The sequence below is a fragment of the Pseudomicrostroma glucosiphilum genome (genome assembly GCF_003144135.1).
Source record: "Pseudomicrostroma glucosiphilum strain MCA 4718 unplaced genomic scaffold BCV69scaffold_13, whole genome shotgun sequence".
NCBI lineage: Eukaryota > Fungi > Basidiomycota > Exobasidiomycetes > Microstromatales > Microstromataceae > Microstroma > Microstroma glucosiphilum.
The window spans coordinates 131,549-147,621 of NW_020289925.1; the positions used below are offsets into that span (position 1 = coordinate 131,549).

A 16,073-nucleotide genomic window follows, 5' to 3' on the forward strand; every position below is an offset into this window, starting at 1 on the left:
GTCCTATCACAAGCTCATTGGCCCGGGCACATGGAGTCAAGGCACCAGCCAGCCCCTGACTTCAATCAACAAGGACAACAACTCTCCCCCCGCAGCCTTTCATAGCTAGCGCTGCAGTAGCAACATCATCACTCCACTCGTCGCCATTCTTCCGTCTCCGCTACCACTCTTTGCTCTCGAGTCCCACTGCAAAGATCTTGCATCTGCGCCGGACATCTGACATTCTCGCAAGATCCATCCCGCAGTCCCATGCGATAGCCACAGTCTCATCATCCCTCGTAGCCTAGTACTCACCAGCGAAAGCGATCTACGCAGCGTAATCTCCATACTCGGCGGGAGGGGGCCTTCGAGATGGACGCCCTCTTCAGAAAGAAGCGATCCAGGCTACCCAATGAGCAAGACAGAACGGGGCTTTCGTCGCCCAGCCCGCAGAATGGCCAGTCTTATGATAGAGAGTCGTACATGTCCCCCACGCCAGGGAGAACGTCCAATGCATTCTCGTCTGCGCCGATGGGATCCCCTCTGAGCATAAGCGGACCGAGTAGCAACCCACACGTTAGCAAGGATGGGAGAGCTCCATCGTATGTGAGTGTACATCGCCGCCAGCGACGTGACTGATGCCAACAACTAGGTTAGGACTTATCCGCCTACCTCTTCTCTCATATTCCCTCAGTTTGGGGCTTCAACTTCGAGCGACTCGCCTAGCAACAGTCGCTACTCCTCTTCTACCGTTGGAGGATCCTCATTCAGGGGCCCAGATCCAGTCAGACCCTCGTATGACTCCGCTTCGTCCTACACCAATGGTGCTGCCTCACGGTCGAACAAGTATGCCTCATCCACACCGAAGGAGGAGCCTCACATGATGCTCAGTGCCCACGACATTCTCAATCGCATGTCCATCAGCGCAGCATCGGCAGCATCCCTAGGGGTGCCATGGGGATCACAAGAGCAGGCTCCCAGTAATTCTGGGACACCGCACTATGTCCCTTCACAGCAGCAATATGGCTCTCCGCCTCCACCCCCAGCGCCATCTGGCCATCGTCAATCATCCTCATCCTATCACAATGCTCCCTCGAACCAGCGCTCCGCTGCTGGAGGCGAATTCGTGCTGCAACGGCCCTCGGACGTCGAGGTAGAGCGAATGTTCGCCGAGCTGATGGACAGGAGAGACTTCATTGGTGGGAACATGGCTGACAAGGACGGCATGAGACGGAATATGCTGATGTTCAACGTGGACAAGAAATGGGCTCTGGTCTACAATGATCGATTGACAGAGTGGATGTCTGCAAAAGAAAAGGAGCGCAATAGGCGACAGCAAGCCAACTCGGGGCATTCGGGAGCATCGAGGCTGATCATCACTCGTAATTCGCCCGAATGGTTCATCAAGAAGTTCATGGATGGGACAGTGACGACCAGGGACATTGAGAGTCTGGCAGTCACTCTGAGGACGTGCGCAATGGGCTGGATTCAGAGCTTTGTAGAAGCAAAGGGTACTCCCGTCCTGGCCAGCTTTCTCAATGGGCTACACGCCAAATCGTTACGGACTGACAATGATGTCGCTCTAGAGTATGAGGTGCTCAAGGCCTTTCGATCTTTGTTCAACTCCAAGCCAGGAGCAAATGATGCTCTTGCCCAACCGAAGTGCATCAGCGGCATCACATACTCGATGATCTCTGCCCACCTTGCGACAAGGAAGCAGGCAGCAGATATTCTGCTCTTCTTGTGCCACTGGGAGAAGCCTACTGGACACCGCCTTGTTCTGCAAGGCTTTGATGACATCAAAACAGCCCAAAATGATCACGGGAGATTCGATGCATGGTTCAGGGTACTGGAGCAGACCATTGACGGGCGAGGAACGATGGGCAGTCGGGTTGGTGCTTCAGAAGAAGTCAAGAAGCTCAGCATTGCCGGGCCCCAAGAGTCCTCTTTGAACGAGTACGCTATCAACAACATGTTCTTGATCAACGCCATCCTCTCAACGGAGATTGTCTCTGACTTTGAGGTGCGAGTTCATCTTCGCAATCAAATGGAAGCAAGCGGGCTGCAGCGCATCTTGGCCAAGATGAGGGGCTTCAAGAGCGCTGATCTTGATGCTCAAGTTGCTGCTTATGAGGCAAGCGCTGCACAGGACCACGAGGACATCGTGGAGACCTTCAACCGGGATGTCCTCACTGACATGAGCGATCCAGCAGATGTTTTCAAGGCCATTGTAGAGAAGGTCTCGGGCACAAGAGCATACGACTTCTTCCTCAGCTCGCTGCAGCATTTCCTCCTCATCCGGCAGGATGGCGAGGATCTTGTGCATTGGTATCAACTCATCGACTCGCTCGTCACTTCGGTCGTCATGGATCGCAATGGCGCAGTGGAGAGGTCAGACATGTCTTCTTTGCTCGGTACGTCGGTCAACAATGTCCTCTCACGCTTTGCAGACCAGGACCACATGCAATCCATTCAGGCTGAGTTGCAGAGGTTCAAGACCGAAGCAAGGACTGCAGAGCAGGAGCGGGCAAAGCTGCAGGCCCAGCTGGAGCAGGAGAGCGAAGGCTTGGTTGGCAGGCTGCAGGCCCAGATTGCTGCTCTCGAAGAGGACCTGCAGCTGGCGAGGGAAAACACTGCAGCTGTGCAAAAGGACCTACTCGATATGGAGAAGGGATACGTAGATCGTATCATGCAGCTCGAAGTGCAGAACAGGGACATCTATGAGATGATGAGGGAGAATGCCGGAAAGGAGGAACTCTTCCCCGAAGGTAAATCCAACCTCAATCGGCAGCAAATGGTCGATACACTCGAAAAGCAGCTGGAGCGCGATCGGACCATTCGCAAACTGGAGGCGAATGCTCGCAAGACTGGTATGCCTCTTCCTGCGAGCAGGACAGAGATGGATCTGGCCATTGCAGAAGAGACGGAGAAGTCTCATCGGGAGCGTATCTCTTCTGCAGTCCGGCGAGAGTCGAGACTGGCCCGCCAGATCGAATCTGGGGATGATGATGAGATCCATACTGGCCAGCATCGTCGTGAAGAATCGACGGAAGAGTCTGACGATGATCTTGATCCCACTAGTGAGGCAGCAAAGTGGAAGATCCAAGCTACATTAGCTGCCAACATGGCTCGTAACGCCAACATCGCCGAACGCATGATCGACGCTCGTACAAACAGGTGGAACAAGAGAGCAAAGGCGACGAGTGCGTCGGAAGAGGTCAGGACTAGCCAAAGCGAGCTGCCAGAAGCGGTCAGCCCGCAAGACCTCGAGATACCACAGGCACCTCCACCGCCTCCGATGATGACCTCTTCCGGACCCTCGCTATTGGACGAGATTCGCAATCGCAAGGCTCTGCGGTCGACTGCAGCCTCTACTGTGCCTCTACCGACAGCCCCGACAGATATGGGGCCTCCGCCACCTCCGCCTCCGCCGCCCAAAGATGTACAGCCATCAGCGCCTTCAGCACCACTCGCTCCGCCGCCTCCTCCTGCACCTCCCGCTCCGCCCCCGCCTCCACCGCCGCCCGTCTCACAGCGATCTGTCTACTCGCCAGTCAGCAGTGTGCCATCGCCGAGACCAGACGCTTTTGCTGGCGATGCTGGACCACCTGCTCCTCCACCCCCTCCACCTCCTCCTGCACCTCCTGCGCCACCGGCACCGCCAGCTCCAGCAGCGGGCGGCGTCCAGACCCGTCCCTCAACTCCTGCGATCAGAGACGGCCATCAGCGAGACTCGATGCTCAATGTCCGAGCCAGCTTCAATGGCGAAGATTTGGGACCTGTTGGCCCCACGAGTGCTCCTCCACCGCCGCCCATGTCTAACTTCTTTGGCAATCAGATGACCACGAGAAAGGAAGTTGCCGAGATGGCAAAGGTGCGGATGAAGCAGCTCCAGTGGGACAAGCTTTCACCACAACATGCTGCCGAGACTGTCTGGGGTCAGAGCATCGTGGGCGAATCGGAGCTAGCGCAAGTTCTGCGGTCCGAAGGCCTCTTTGATGAGATGGAGGAAGATTTCAAGGCGAAGCAGGCCGTCAAACGGACTGCTGCTGCTACGAAGAAGGAGAAAGTCGAATTCAAGACTCACTTGTCCTTCTCCACGAGGCAGGGTATCGAAATGGTCCTGAAGAGGGTCAAGAGCAGTCTTACCGACGCCAAGCATGCTACACCGGAAGAAGTTGCTCATCATATTGTGAATTGCAACAAGGTGGTGCTGGATCAGAGCTTCCTCACCGAGCTACTGCGGCATTATCCAGAGTCGGAGACGAAGGGTCAGCTTGGAGAGTACCGCAATGCCTCTGATGAAGAGCTACGTTTGCTGCATCCAGCCGATCGTCTGGTCGTCCTGTTGATGACCGTGCCCCATCTCAAGGAGAAGGTCAAGGGTCTGTTGTTCATGACCAAGTATCAAGAGGCTTTCGATCTGGTCAAGGAAGGATCGAGCAAGATCCGAGATGGATCAGAGGGCATTGTCACAGCAGTCAACTTTGCCAAGTTGCTCAACATCATCCTGATGATGGGTAACTACCTGAATGCTACAGGAGTGCAAGGTGGGGCCTTTGGATTCAAGATCAGCTCGATCAACAAGCTCGTCGACACAAAGGCCTCTGATGGAACGACTCTGTTGCACTTTGTCGAGAGGACAGTCTCCAAGGCCTTCCCTGAAGTCGAATCTTTCCTCGAGGAGCTCGAGCAGCCCTCGGAGGCATGTCGCGTCCAGCTTCTCGATCTCAAGAGGGAGCTAGCTGAGCTCAAATCGGGCAGCTTGACCCATCGTAAGGAGTTGGATCGCTTCATCGACGAAGACGAAGGCCATCTGGAAGACCCATATACCAAGCTCATGCTGCCCTTCCTCAACGAAGCCATCTCCGATCTCTCTCGTCTGGGCGACCAAGTCCAATTCACCGAACGAACCTACGTAGATGCCCTTCGCTACTTTGGTGAAGGACCCGATTCCAAGCGTCGTGGCTTCCCCGCTGCCCAGCCTATGAAGACGGAAGACTTCTTTGGTGTTTTCCGCGAATTCTCTACTGCTTACAAGAAGGTGAAAGTGGACAATGTACGGATTAGTGAGCAGAGGCAAATCGAAGCTAAGCGACGTGCGGCTGCAGAGGAGAGGGAGAAGGAGCGGTCTGAAGCCCTGGCGCGCAAAGAGGCCGGGGTGGACGATAGTCTTGTCCTCGAAACCCTCCTGGGTAATCTGCGCAGTGGTGGACAGACAACGAAGAATAAACGCAAAGCAAGAGAGAGGGGAGCGGCTAGGAGGGCAAAGGAGAGTCTGGGAGCAACCGAAGGATCTACCTCGCCTGTGCTTGGAGCAGGTAACCCATCGGAATTGGCCCAGGCTATGCTTGCTCAATTGCAAGGCGGTAGTGGAGCAGCTGGTGGAACGACGGGAGCAGCTGCGGGGCTTGGAGGTCTGCCAAGTCCCACCACCCGCGATCGACCCAATCTGGCAAGAAGGAGAGAGCGACGCACAACGAGCGAGCGAGACAGTCTCACAGGGTCCACCTCTGGCTCTGGGTCTACAGGCTCTGCACTGGGTCCAACCTCGGCAAGAGTGTCCATGGGCGGTGCTGGAAGCGTCAGTGCCGACTCGGTCTCTCACCCTGCCTCCTCGGCGGCAATTGGGGAGACGATGTCCGCCTCTGCCTCTGCACCTATGCCCACTCGGTCGAGTAGCGGATCACAGCCTGGTGCTGTACCATCTAGACGCATGGAAGCTTCTTCCTCCTCGCCTCAACGCTTAGACTCGACCAGCGCAGGCGCACCTGCACCTGCCACGGCCAGTCTCAACTCACTCCATTCCAAAGGCAATGGCAGCGGCAATGGCAATGGTATCTCTGAGGCTCCTGAAGAGGAGCAAGAGCAAGATGAGGGCGAGGAAGAAGAAGAAGAAGAGGAAGAAGTCTTTGATTTAGACGCCCCTACCGAGGAGGTTTTCGAGGAAGAGGAGGAAGACCAGCACGACCCACATGCACGCTTACAGCGTCTAGCAGCCGCCTCTACTGCCGGCGGCGGTGGTGGTGGTGGTGGTGGTGGTGGTGTTTTCTCCCCTTCTTCTTCCTCTGGCTCCGGCTCGGGTTTGGGTTTGAGCTCACGCGAGCAAGCCAGAAGGGACATGCAGGCAATTGCAGACGATGATGCTACTGCTGCTGCTACTGCTGCTGCTGCTGCTGCTGCTGCTGCCTCTGCTGCTGCTGCTGCTGCTGCTGCCTCTGCCGCTAGTGGTGGTGGTGGTGGTACTAGGCTCGGTGAAGAGGTTTCAGAAGGAGGACAAGATACCACTCTTGGCTCTCTGGGTGGAATGGGCGATTGGATCGATCCGGATTCTTCAGGCTTTAGGTAGACTACTAGTAGAAATCTGAAAGAGGGTGAACTGTATGTATGTATCATTTCTTTGCGCTTCCCCTCCCCTACCTTTCCCTCCTGTCCTCTTCCTCGCTCCTTTCCGATTCGTCATCTTCGTTCTTCGCAATGCTACCATTCTTTGCGATCCCTCGCTAGCTCGACTGCCTGCCTTGGCTCTCTTGATGACGTTGCGCTTCCTCTCCAACTCCAGCTCCAGCTCCAGCTCCAGCTGGCGCTCCTGTAGCCGTCGTCGTCGTCGTCGTCGCCGGTGGCTGCGACCCTCTGACCCTCCCAGCCTTCCACCTCGCCAACTCCCTCAACGTCTCCTCCTCCTCCCTCTCCTCTTCTTCCACCCTCTTCCTCTCCTCCACCCTCTGTGCCAATTCAGCCTTTGCGGCCACGACTGGATCTCTAGTAGCTGCATGCTGAAGAGGATTTTGCACTTTGATGACACCAGTGCGGTCCAGTCGATCAAAGAGGGTGAAGAGACGCTCCGCTTCCGCTTCTTTCTCTTCTTCAGTCATCTCCCGCTCCGGCTCCGGCTGGGCATGGGTGTCGTTGATCTCGGTCATCTTTGACGGGTTTGCAGCTGAAGCTGGGGTAGAGGAAGTCGCGGCGCCGTGGTGCTTCCGCAATGGTCGAATAGAGGTACTTCGTGCCGGTGCAGATGGGGAGACGCCCACACCTGCAGAGGGAGAGTCGACGTACGTTCCCGTAATTGGGTCGATTGCAGGCCTCTTCTCATCGAGCTCCTCAATCCTTGCTTGACCCTCCTCCACGCCATCTCCTCCGCCTTGATGGCCGCCAGCGCCAGGGAAAGCGTCGCCAAATCCATTCGATACAAGGAATCCTGCGCACGGTCCGTATCCTATCTGTGCTACCAGCTCTCGAGGTTCCTCACGACAGATGGCTAGGAGAAGCTCGCCTGCGACGCGGGAGAGGCGTGGGTAGGAGATGCTGCTCAGTAGACGAACAAGCCGGCCAGTGAGATCGGGTCGCTTGTCCAGACCGATGGTCCGGTCACTTTGCACGGCGAAGGGAAAGAATTGAGTCAGCAGTCGTGCAGCAGCGCGTCCGAGGAGGAAGATGGACCACTCACATGTCATCGGGTAAAATTCTCTTCTTGACTGCTAGCCTGAATTCCTCATCTTCTACACACAGCTTCCTGATCAGCAGGTGGATCGGCTGCCCAATTTCTTCAAGCTGAACATTCCCGTCCTGCTGTGCAAGCATGCGTGTGGAACGGTCGTCCGTGTCTTGCTCATCTGGACCTGATAGAGAATTCGGGGCAAAGTAGCGCGACATAAAGGAGTCGAGAAGATCCAGGAGGTGCTCTACAAGGGGTGACTTGACTTCGTGTCCCGGAACAGAGTAGGGACTTGCGCCATCGGCTCTCTTGTGCTCAGCCTCGCGGACTGGCGTGAACATCGATGTGGAAGTAGTGCTGGTCAGAGTCGATGAAGGACCTCGCGAATGAAATGCATGGCCGGCTGTCCGCTTCGCAGAAGCAGTGCCCGAAGGAGAGGAAGGGCTTTGAGGGCCGACTCTGTTGTGGTTGCTGCCATTTGAAGCAATAGAGGTGGCCGATGCCCGTCTACTTTGAGACACGGTTCCGGCCCAGCTGGCTCGATAAGGCTTGATGGGGTAATTCAACAGGACTCCAATGGCGTTTGTCATTGGCGGAACAAGCGAGTCGGAAGGCAGCGCCAGTACGAGCTGTATGACTGGGTCAAGAAGCCTAAGGGAGCAGGTATATATACATACTTCAGCATATCATCAGCTGTCATCGGTTCTCTACCCTTACTGGCGTACTCACATTGCCAATCGGTCGCTCCAGGCCTCTCCCAGAACAGCAGCATTCTTCTTCTTCGCCGAATTGCTCTTGCCACTGGCACCAGGGTGAGATGCCTCGTCCGTCACGCGTGGATAGTAAAGACCTAGGTTGAAGACAACCTTGAGTGCTTCTGCCAGAGCAGTCTTGATCTGCGTCACGCTTCCTCCGCCAGAGGCAGAGCCGGAGAAGCCAGGCTTGACACCCGCCTCAGTGACTTGCGACGCACACAGACTGCTGGTGAGGGAGCGCAAGCAAGTCTCCAGATACTCGACGAGATTCTCCTCCTCTACTGCGACTTTGTTGAATGAGGCATCGAACAGAGTGGAGAAGAAGAGGAGCCGGCAGCCAAGGAAGATGATATCTGGCGGTGTATGCGTGGGATTCTAGGCAGAAGACAAACCAGGTAGGACGTCAGTGTGATTTGTTACGGCCAAATCTCTATCTAGCTGCTCAACTCACTCTTAGCAGTCCGACCACTTTCCTCCCACCTCCTACTGTGTCCTCAGCAAAAGTCTTCCGGCTCGTCTCGTGCAAGAAGATGGCATTATTCAGACAGCGCAACGCCGTATCCGTCGCGGTCCAGTCAATGCTGTCCATATCCTGCGCTCCCTCATCGTGTGAGACTATACCAGCGGCCTGAGCTCCAAGATGTCCTTCGCCATTAGCAGGCCCACTGCTCCTTCGTTCACTGCCGGAACCACTGTTGCTAGTGCTACCTCGTAGAGCTGTGGTCCCCTTGATCCACATGCGCTGCATAGCCGATGTCAATGCTGCCCCAGCAGAAGAGTGGGACGAGGACGACTTTACACTCGAGGCATCCGAGGCATCAACGGACGCTTGACGAGACCGACCTACTACGGCAGGTTGGGCCGGGAGAGGAGGGAGGGCCACGTGCTGAAGGAGAATGCGAAGATTGGTGGGCTCCGACTGGACATTGCTTCCTCCGGGCAGACGTGAGAGCTCCTTGAGACATTGCAGGCTCAGGAGGTCACTTGCTGAACGCGACGATGACAGGCAGGCGTATGAGCGATATGAGTGGGATTTCACTGAACATTTCCCTTCTCCATGTGACTCACTTCTTTGCTCACCACCGTGCTCACTCTTGGGTAAGCCAGGCCCACTCTTTGCCAGATCATTGAGCAGTGCCTGTGCAAATCCCCTCCTCATCTGCACCTCCATGCCTGCCAGTCTACTCGCCCCGCCTCCACAAGTGACTGCATCGAGGAAATCTTGCAGAAGAGTCTTCTTCCGTGAGATAGATGCCGATGGTGAGGAGGAAGATGCCAGTGAGGATGATGCAGGTGATGAGGAAGGGGAAGAGGAGGAGGAAGCTCCAAAGAGGTCCAGGTAGGCTTGAGCCTGTTGCGCCATGCTTTTCCTTGTAGCGAGCGTGAAGGCAGTGAGCAAGGCTCTTGCCTTCGACAGTGGGCCGAGGCTTCTCTTAAGTGTAGACTTGACCACTATCTCCCAGTAGAGCTGACTACTATCTCCCAGTCAATCTCGCAGCATATATGAACGCCAATGGCAGCCGCGTCCTTCTTGAACAGCCTATTTGCCGGCAGTATTGGCCAGTACCCCAAGTAGCACAGAGTCGCTCGACGTTGAGCGTATCTGAGACGATGAGAAGCGATGCGCGAAAAGAACGAAAGCTATCGATCCAATGTGCGAGCAGTAGTAATACGCAGATGAAGGAGAGAGAGAACAAGGCCAGACTAGCCTAAAGGGGGGGGGGGGGGGGGGGGGCAGCTCCTTTTGTTCCCACCAAGTGATTGGTCCATGCGGGGGGCGTCAGATGCAGACGCACAGGCGCACGCACAGGCGCGGGAAGCGGGAAGGGGAGGCGGGCGCGACAAGTCAAGTCGAAGAAAGGTGCACTCACTCATTGGGGTGGGGCCTCTGAGCCATTTTGGGCCATTGGGACCTCCACCTGCCCCCTTGACCTGGCAGGGGTAGCGTACGCAGTGGATAGGGGCTCAATTGGATTTTCACGATTCAAGAAGGCGACCTTGATAAGGAAGACTAGCTTCAGCTTGAGGATTCTCGATGCTGAGCAGGGTAGGCAATGATGGATAAACTCGACGGGTGCATACGATGTTCGATGTCTACAGCGCTCTTCTATCATACTCGCTCCATCCCTACTGATTTCCACCAGCCGACTTGAGCAATACACATCCACTTCGGCTCACAACTCCTAATGAACCTCCATCTTTACCACTCCAGCCTGCCCTCCTTCTCACTGTGCAGCCAGTAGTTGACCATGGACAGGGCCGCCGCTGGCTGGTCATGTGGCACAAAGTGTCCGCTCTCGTCTGCAATAGCAAAGGTAAAGTTGCCAAAGTGACGGAATTGTCCTGCCCTTCGAGGAGTCGTCGTCGTCTTGCTCTCAGTGGCCCATTGGTCCTCGTACCAGTCCTCGAGGGGGGCCTTGTTGAAGCCCTCCTTTCCAGACCATTCTAGGTCCAAAGTCCAGGCAATGTTACCCTCGAGATTGCAAATCCAGTCGCTTGCGCCAGAGTAGGCTAGCACCCGAGTGCCCTTTTGAAGAATCTCCTTGACCGCCCAAGAAGAATCACGGGCGCCGTCCCCAGTTTTCTCAAAGTGCTTACCGACGGCGTCAGAGCAGCCAATGAAGTTGCCATCGTGCTTGTCACCAGTACGAGCATCGACTCCCAGCGCCTTCTTCGTCGAGTTGGCGTTCAGGAAGGCTCCGACCCACCCCTCCTCCTCATAATCACCCATGTGCCTCCAGTCATAGGCCGATCGACCCGTCTCGTACCAAGGGGTAGAGAGCTTGCCTTCGCAATATTGCAGGGCTAGCTTGCAGGCCAGGACATCGTACTCGGCGCGAGGGTCCGGGGTGGAGTTGCACTTCTCTGTCAAGGCGAGACATGTAGGTAGATCCTCCTTCATCGAAGCGCACTGCTCCTTGGAGAGGAAGGTGCCAAAGCCGTGATTGTTGTCGCAGGCGTAAGAGATGTAGGCGGGGAATTGATGCTTGGGCGAGGTGATGCCATTGCCGATCAGAATCGACTTCAGCGGCAATGGCTGCAGGCCTCGCTCAGGGTGAGCAATGGCCTCCTCGTTGTCCACCAAGACCTGAGCGGCGGTGAGAGGGAGATAACGACCAGCGTACGACTCTCCTGCCATGTGGAATTCCGGCAGACCTTTACCGTCCGGTCCACTGAAGACGTCCTTGGAGTGAAGGGAGAGCAAGTGGAGGAAAGCAGAAGCATCCCTAGCCGATGAAGGTGTATCGAAGATCCTTGCAGGGGCAGGGTCCTCCCGGGACTGGTTGGTCCAGGAGGAGTAGGAGTAGCCGACGCCGATGGGTTGGTCAAGGAAGATCATGGTAGCATTGTTGTTCCAGGACCAGGGGTTCCACTCGGTGTGAGGGCCCTCAGTACCATTGTTGGGACCGGCGTTGCAAGGACCGAGCTCCATGAGCAAGCCAGTAAAGCTGGAGCATCCTGTAAAAGTGTAGACGGGGATAGGCAGCACTTCGTGATCAGCTAGAGCAAATTATCCCGGGGAATGCCTCCACTCAAGTACTCACCAGGACCTCCATTTAGCCAAAGCATAGCCGGATCATTGACTGGATCTCCCCTACTCTCAAATGCCCAAAAGTAAAAGTGTTCCGTCACGCCCTTTGGGTGCTCCTGCATCCTCTTCTCCTCCTGCGCACTCAGTTTCAATCCATGAGTCTGGTGATGCTCCCACAGCTTGTCCAGATCGACATCTAGGTATCCACTCCAAGTGCGAGCCTTGGAGTCTCTCTCACAGAGGGACGCTTTAGGCTGGGTTACGCGGAGGGAGTGAGCGGGAAGGGAGGGGTGCTTGAGAGTGCTTACGGTGGAGTCCTCGTAGGAGGAGGAGCGCAGCTCGTCGAGCACGTGAAAGGGGAGTTGAGCCGCCAGAGAAGAGGTAGCGGAGGCAGCAGCCAGTGACACTGCCGAAAAGAGTGTCGTGTAGCGCATGATGAGCACCTTGAAGGGGGAGATGAGGATGAGGATGGATGGGAGGTTGGGAAAAAGCGTCAATCTAGACACGGGCGGGAAGGCGGGGAGCGGGAAGAAGCGACGCTCGGAGCCATGCGTCTGCAATCGGAGCGGGAGTCGAAGTCGAATGCGGAACCACAACTTTGGCGCTGAGAAGCAGGTGGGGTACTGGTCTAAATATCATGGTAATCTTATTAAAGTACAAGGGATGCATTCTCATTGCAGCTCTTCTCTCCCAAAAGCTTCACTCTCTACACTTTCATGCATCTATGCGTCTTCTCCAGGGCTGGCCCAGCTCCAGCCGCGCTTCCCAACCGAGTCGATCTTTTGCAGCACGATCTCCTCGTTGCGGACCTGTTGTTGATAACGCCTCCTGAGTCTTTCTTGGTCTTTCTTCGCTTGTTGGTCTAGTTCAACAAAGGGCGTGGGAGCTTCTTTGGCGTGGCCGTTCGCAGCGCTGCCGTTCACCCTGCTGCTGTCCTTGAGGACGCTGCCATTGATCGAGTGTCCGTTTCCATTCTGATGCACTGAGAACACTCCGGCAAGAAGCACACGATAGGCATCGACGGCGGAGTGCACCTGCTCGGGCGTACTCATGCCCAACAAAGTCCGCAAGGCTGGCCCTTGCCGGTTCCGAGCCGCAAGCTCAGCGCCGCGAATGCCGTACGTGAGCGCAGTGATAGCCAATGTGCTCTCATCATCGCCGTCCTTCTGAAGGTGAAGCTCTTCTGCTGCGTCTTTGCAAGCTTGCTTCAGCTCAGCCGAGGCGGGATGCCAGCTTGGCGGGCCGGCATCGGTCAGGAGACCCATTGAGAAGGGGGAACCATTCAAGACTAGTGGCGGTGTCCATTCACCATTCATCATGGACTTCTCTGTTTGTCCTTTGCCGTTGCAGACGATGGTAGGCGGCTGATTGAACAGCCGAACATAGGCCGGGAGGAGATCTGAGTGCAGGGTGTGATTCGAGTAGGATAGGATGGCATCCAGTGCTCTGTAAGGGGCTCGACTGGCCACGAGCCTGCTGATTCTCAGCAGTGCGGGGAGAGGGTATCCGCTGATGCCGACGCTCCTGATCTTGCCCTCGTCTTTGAGCGCAAAGAGAGTTGCTACTGCTGCGAGGATCGTCTCGTCCCCTGGACCGTGAATCTTGGACTCGTCTCCTGGCGCGAGGCCCAGTGACCGCCTGGCTTCTTGACCTTCTGGGTCATCCTGAGAGGCCAACTTTGCAGCCATACCTGCCTGCTGCCCCTCGCCCACCTGCTCTGCCACGAATTCTGAATCGTGCAGATAGACGAGATCCAGGTAGTCGGTGTTCAACCTTCTCAGGCTAGCCTCGACGCTGGACCTGATCTTCTGGGGCGAATAGTCGAAGTCGCACAAATTGGGTCCATAACGGCCTGCTTTTGTACAGAGGTAGTAGGTCGAGCGAGGATGTTCTTCGGCAAGAAGCGAGAGACATCGACCTAGGATGAATTCAGAAGGGTAGTAGTAGGGAGATGTGTCGATCGCATTAATGCCGTAACGGAATGCCAGGCGGACGACTAGTAGGGGGAAGACGAAGCCTGATCAGATGGCTGCTCATTGGGACGCGAACAGGGCTGGAGGTACTCACTCCGCGCAGGCATCTCTGTCTTTGTAAACTCGTCGTCATTGTACATGCCCTCTCCAAATACTCCTCCTCCAAAGACCAATGGTGGACATCCTTGCCGCAGAGGTGTATCGGAGACGTCCCTTTGTTCTGCAAAGCCTGTAGACGGGTCTTGTGTCGCCCAAGGAGCGACGCCGCCTTGTATGGAATCGGAAGGGAGGGAAGCCAGGGAAGGGAGCGGACCGAAGGCGGAAGGCGGGGGGTCGACAGAGGGGTGGCGAGGCATCTATGTGAAAGAAGGGGAAGAGAACGGAGGAAGAGGGGGCCGGAGGAATAGGAAGGAATATGAAGAGGAAAGGGAAACAAGAACAAGATGAGTGGAGAAGGAAAGCAACACCACGCCCAACCCGCGAAGCAGAATGCCAAGGCGATAAGGAATAGGCATCTCATCCATCGCAAACCTTGTGAGCCAATGCAGTGGGTTACGCGAGCAATCTGCACAAGCGGAAGCACGAAGAAGTTCCGATGATCGACGGTGGAGGCCGTGACAGCCGCCTCAGCCACACGGCACGCCCACCCTGCAGCCAGACACCCAGGCGCCCATCGGGCCGGAAGAGGGGCTTGGCAAGCGCACAGCACACACATCGGAACGGATCAGCACAGCACCACACCCCATCGCACCCAGTCTCCACTCCAACCCACCACCATCTACTTACCCCACACCAGCATCATCACCCATTCGAGTAGACTGCTAGTCCTCGAATCACCCTCAAACTCAAACTCACCTCCACCCTCACCCCTGCCAACATGGCATCTCAGATCCACCACCTCTCCCTCTCCCCTCTCACCGCCCACGCCTTCAATGCGGACAGATCAAAGGTAGCCGTATCTCCCAATAGCAACGAGGTGCACATCTACTCGTCCTCTGCTGCCGGCTGGGTACTCGAGCACGTCCTCTCCGAGCACGACAAGCTCGTTACCGGTCTCGACTGGGCTCCCGAGTCCAACCGCATCGTATCCTGCTCTCAGGACCGAAATGCCTACGTATGGACCCTCACTGCCGATGAGCACTCTGGCGCTCAAGTCTGGAAACCCACCTTGGTGCTGCTGAGACTCAACAGGGGGGCCACCTTTGTGCGATGGTCCCCCAACGAGGACAAATTTGCCGTTGCTTCGGGTGCCAGGATCATCTCCATTTGCTCCTTTGAGGCAGACAATGACTGGTGGGTGGCCAAGCATATCAAGAAGCCACTAAGATCCACCATCCTCTCCCTCGACTGGCATCCCAACAATGTACTCATTGCCGCTGGAAGCGCAGACATGAGGGCCAGAGTCTTCTCGGCCTTCATCAAGGGCATCGATGCCAGACCTCCACCATCTGTCTGGGGCGAGAGGTTGCCCTTTGGAACACTCTGTGGTGAATGGGCAACCCCTGCCGGAGGTTGGGTTCACGGAATCGGCTTCAGTCCCAGCGGAGACGCTTTGGCTTTCGTAGGTGAGTTTGCCATCCCCAACGGCGTGTGTGGTGGGGAAAACGAGGCTGATGGTCTTTCCTCGTTTCCCTTCCACAGGACATGACTCGTCTTTGTCAGTCATCTACCCCTCCGGCCCAGAGTCGGAGCCACACGCGGTGCACACTATCCGCTCCCCGACCCTCCCCCACGTCACACTACAGTGGATTACCGAAGAATCCCTTGTAGCTGCCGGTCATGACTGCCAGCCTATCCTCTTCACGGGCTCTCTCGACGGAGGCTGGAACCTGACCAAGAGTCTCGACTCAGCCGGTATGGGCGGATCCTCTGCCAGTGGCAAGGCTCCTCCTCCCCCTCCACCCAAGGCTGCTGGACTATCTGCCGCCGGAGGACCAGGCAAGTTGAACAACGAGGCTTTCAACCGCTTCAAATCTGCCGATGTACGGGGAACCACTACCCCCTCTGCCCTCGGAACTCCCCCTTCGCCTTCTCGAGGTGGAGGAGCAGGAGGGGACGGCAGTATTGCCTCTCACCTGGGAGCCGTTGCCGGTTCTTCCGTTGGCGCAGATGGAGAATTGCACACGACGCATCAGAATACCATTTCGTCTGTCAGGGCTTACAGTGGTGAGAGGGGCGCGGTCAGAGAGGTCAGCACTAGCGCTGTTGATGGCAGGCTCTGTGTCTTTGGTGTTGATGGTGGTGGAAGTGGAATCGGGGGGATTCAGAGGGGAGTCGGAGCTATGAGGGTCTGAGCACGCCAAGAGGAACGGAAGAGATGGGTAGAGTGGCTGAACGAGATTGTGACAAGGGGAAAAGCAAGGAGTCACATGAATAATTACAAGAACTTTTGGGTT

General features: G+C 56.3%; 5 protein-coding genes across 5 annotated transcripts; 2 read left to right on the plus strand and 3 right to left on the minus strand.

The window, feature by feature from the left end:
* The first annotated feature begins 138 nt into the window (after positions 1-138).
* Positions 139-6,405, plus strand: BCV69DRAFT_53208 (hypothetical protein). The gene is made up of 2 exons (XM_025495354.1): positions 139-585; positions 674-6,405. The coding sequence occupies exons 1-2, from the start codon at positions 352-354 to the stop codon at positions 6,326-6,328; spliced, it is 5,889 nt and encodes a 1,962-aa protein (XP_025346078.1). The 5' UTR covers positions 139-351; the 3' UTR covers positions 6,329-6,405.
* Positions 6,122-9,880, minus strand: BCV69DRAFT_284540 (hypothetical protein). Its single transcript, XM_025493078.1, has 5 exons — positions 9,241-9,880; positions 8,624-9,159; positions 8,147-8,547; positions 7,430-8,068; positions 6,122-7,353 (listed from the first exon to the last, which is right to left on the minus strand). The coding sequence occupies exons 1-5, from the start codon at positions 9,533-9,535 to the stop codon at positions 6,483-6,485; spliced, it is 2,742 nt and encodes a 913-aa protein (XP_025346079.1). The 5' UTR covers positions 9,536-9,880; the 3' UTR covers positions 6,122-6,482.
* Positions 9,881-10,168: 288 nt separating this feature from the next.
* Positions 10,169-12,167, minus strand: BCV69DRAFT_262350 (alpha/beta-hydrolase). Its single transcript, XM_025490715.1, has 2 exons — positions 11,718-12,167; positions 10,169-11,631 (listed from the first exon to the last, which is right to left on the minus strand). Exons 1-2 carry the CDS (start codon positions 12,136-12,138, stop codon positions 10,373-10,375), a joined length of 1,680 nt encoding a protein of 559 aa, XP_025346080.1. The 5' UTR covers positions 12,139-12,167; the 3' UTR covers positions 10,169-10,372.
* Positions 12,168-12,319: 152 nt separating this feature from the next.
* On the minus strand, positions 12,320-14,227 carry BCV69DRAFT_314122 (Aldo/keto reductase). The gene is made up of 2 exons (XM_025495088.1): positions 13,772-14,227; positions 12,320-13,700 (listed from the first exon to the last, which is right to left on the minus strand). Exons 1-2 carry the CDS (start codon positions 14,031-14,033, stop codon positions 12,427-12,429), a joined length of 1,536 nt encoding a protein of 511 aa, XP_025346081.1. The 5' UTR covers positions 14,034-14,227; the 3' UTR covers positions 12,320-12,426.
* A 327-nt stretch (positions 14,228-14,554) lies between these two features.
* On the plus strand, positions 14,555-15,971 carry BCV69DRAFT_288168 (WD40 repeat-like protein; the record flags this gene model as incomplete). The annotated part of the gene is made up of 2 exons (XM_025493610.1): positions 14,555-15,242; positions 15,319-15,971. The coding sequence occupies 2 exons, from the start codon at positions 14,555-14,557 to the stop codon at positions 15,969-15,971; spliced, it is 1,341 nt and encodes a 446-aa protein (XP_025346082.1).
* Between the last annotated feature and the right edge of the window lie 102 nt (positions 15,972-16,073).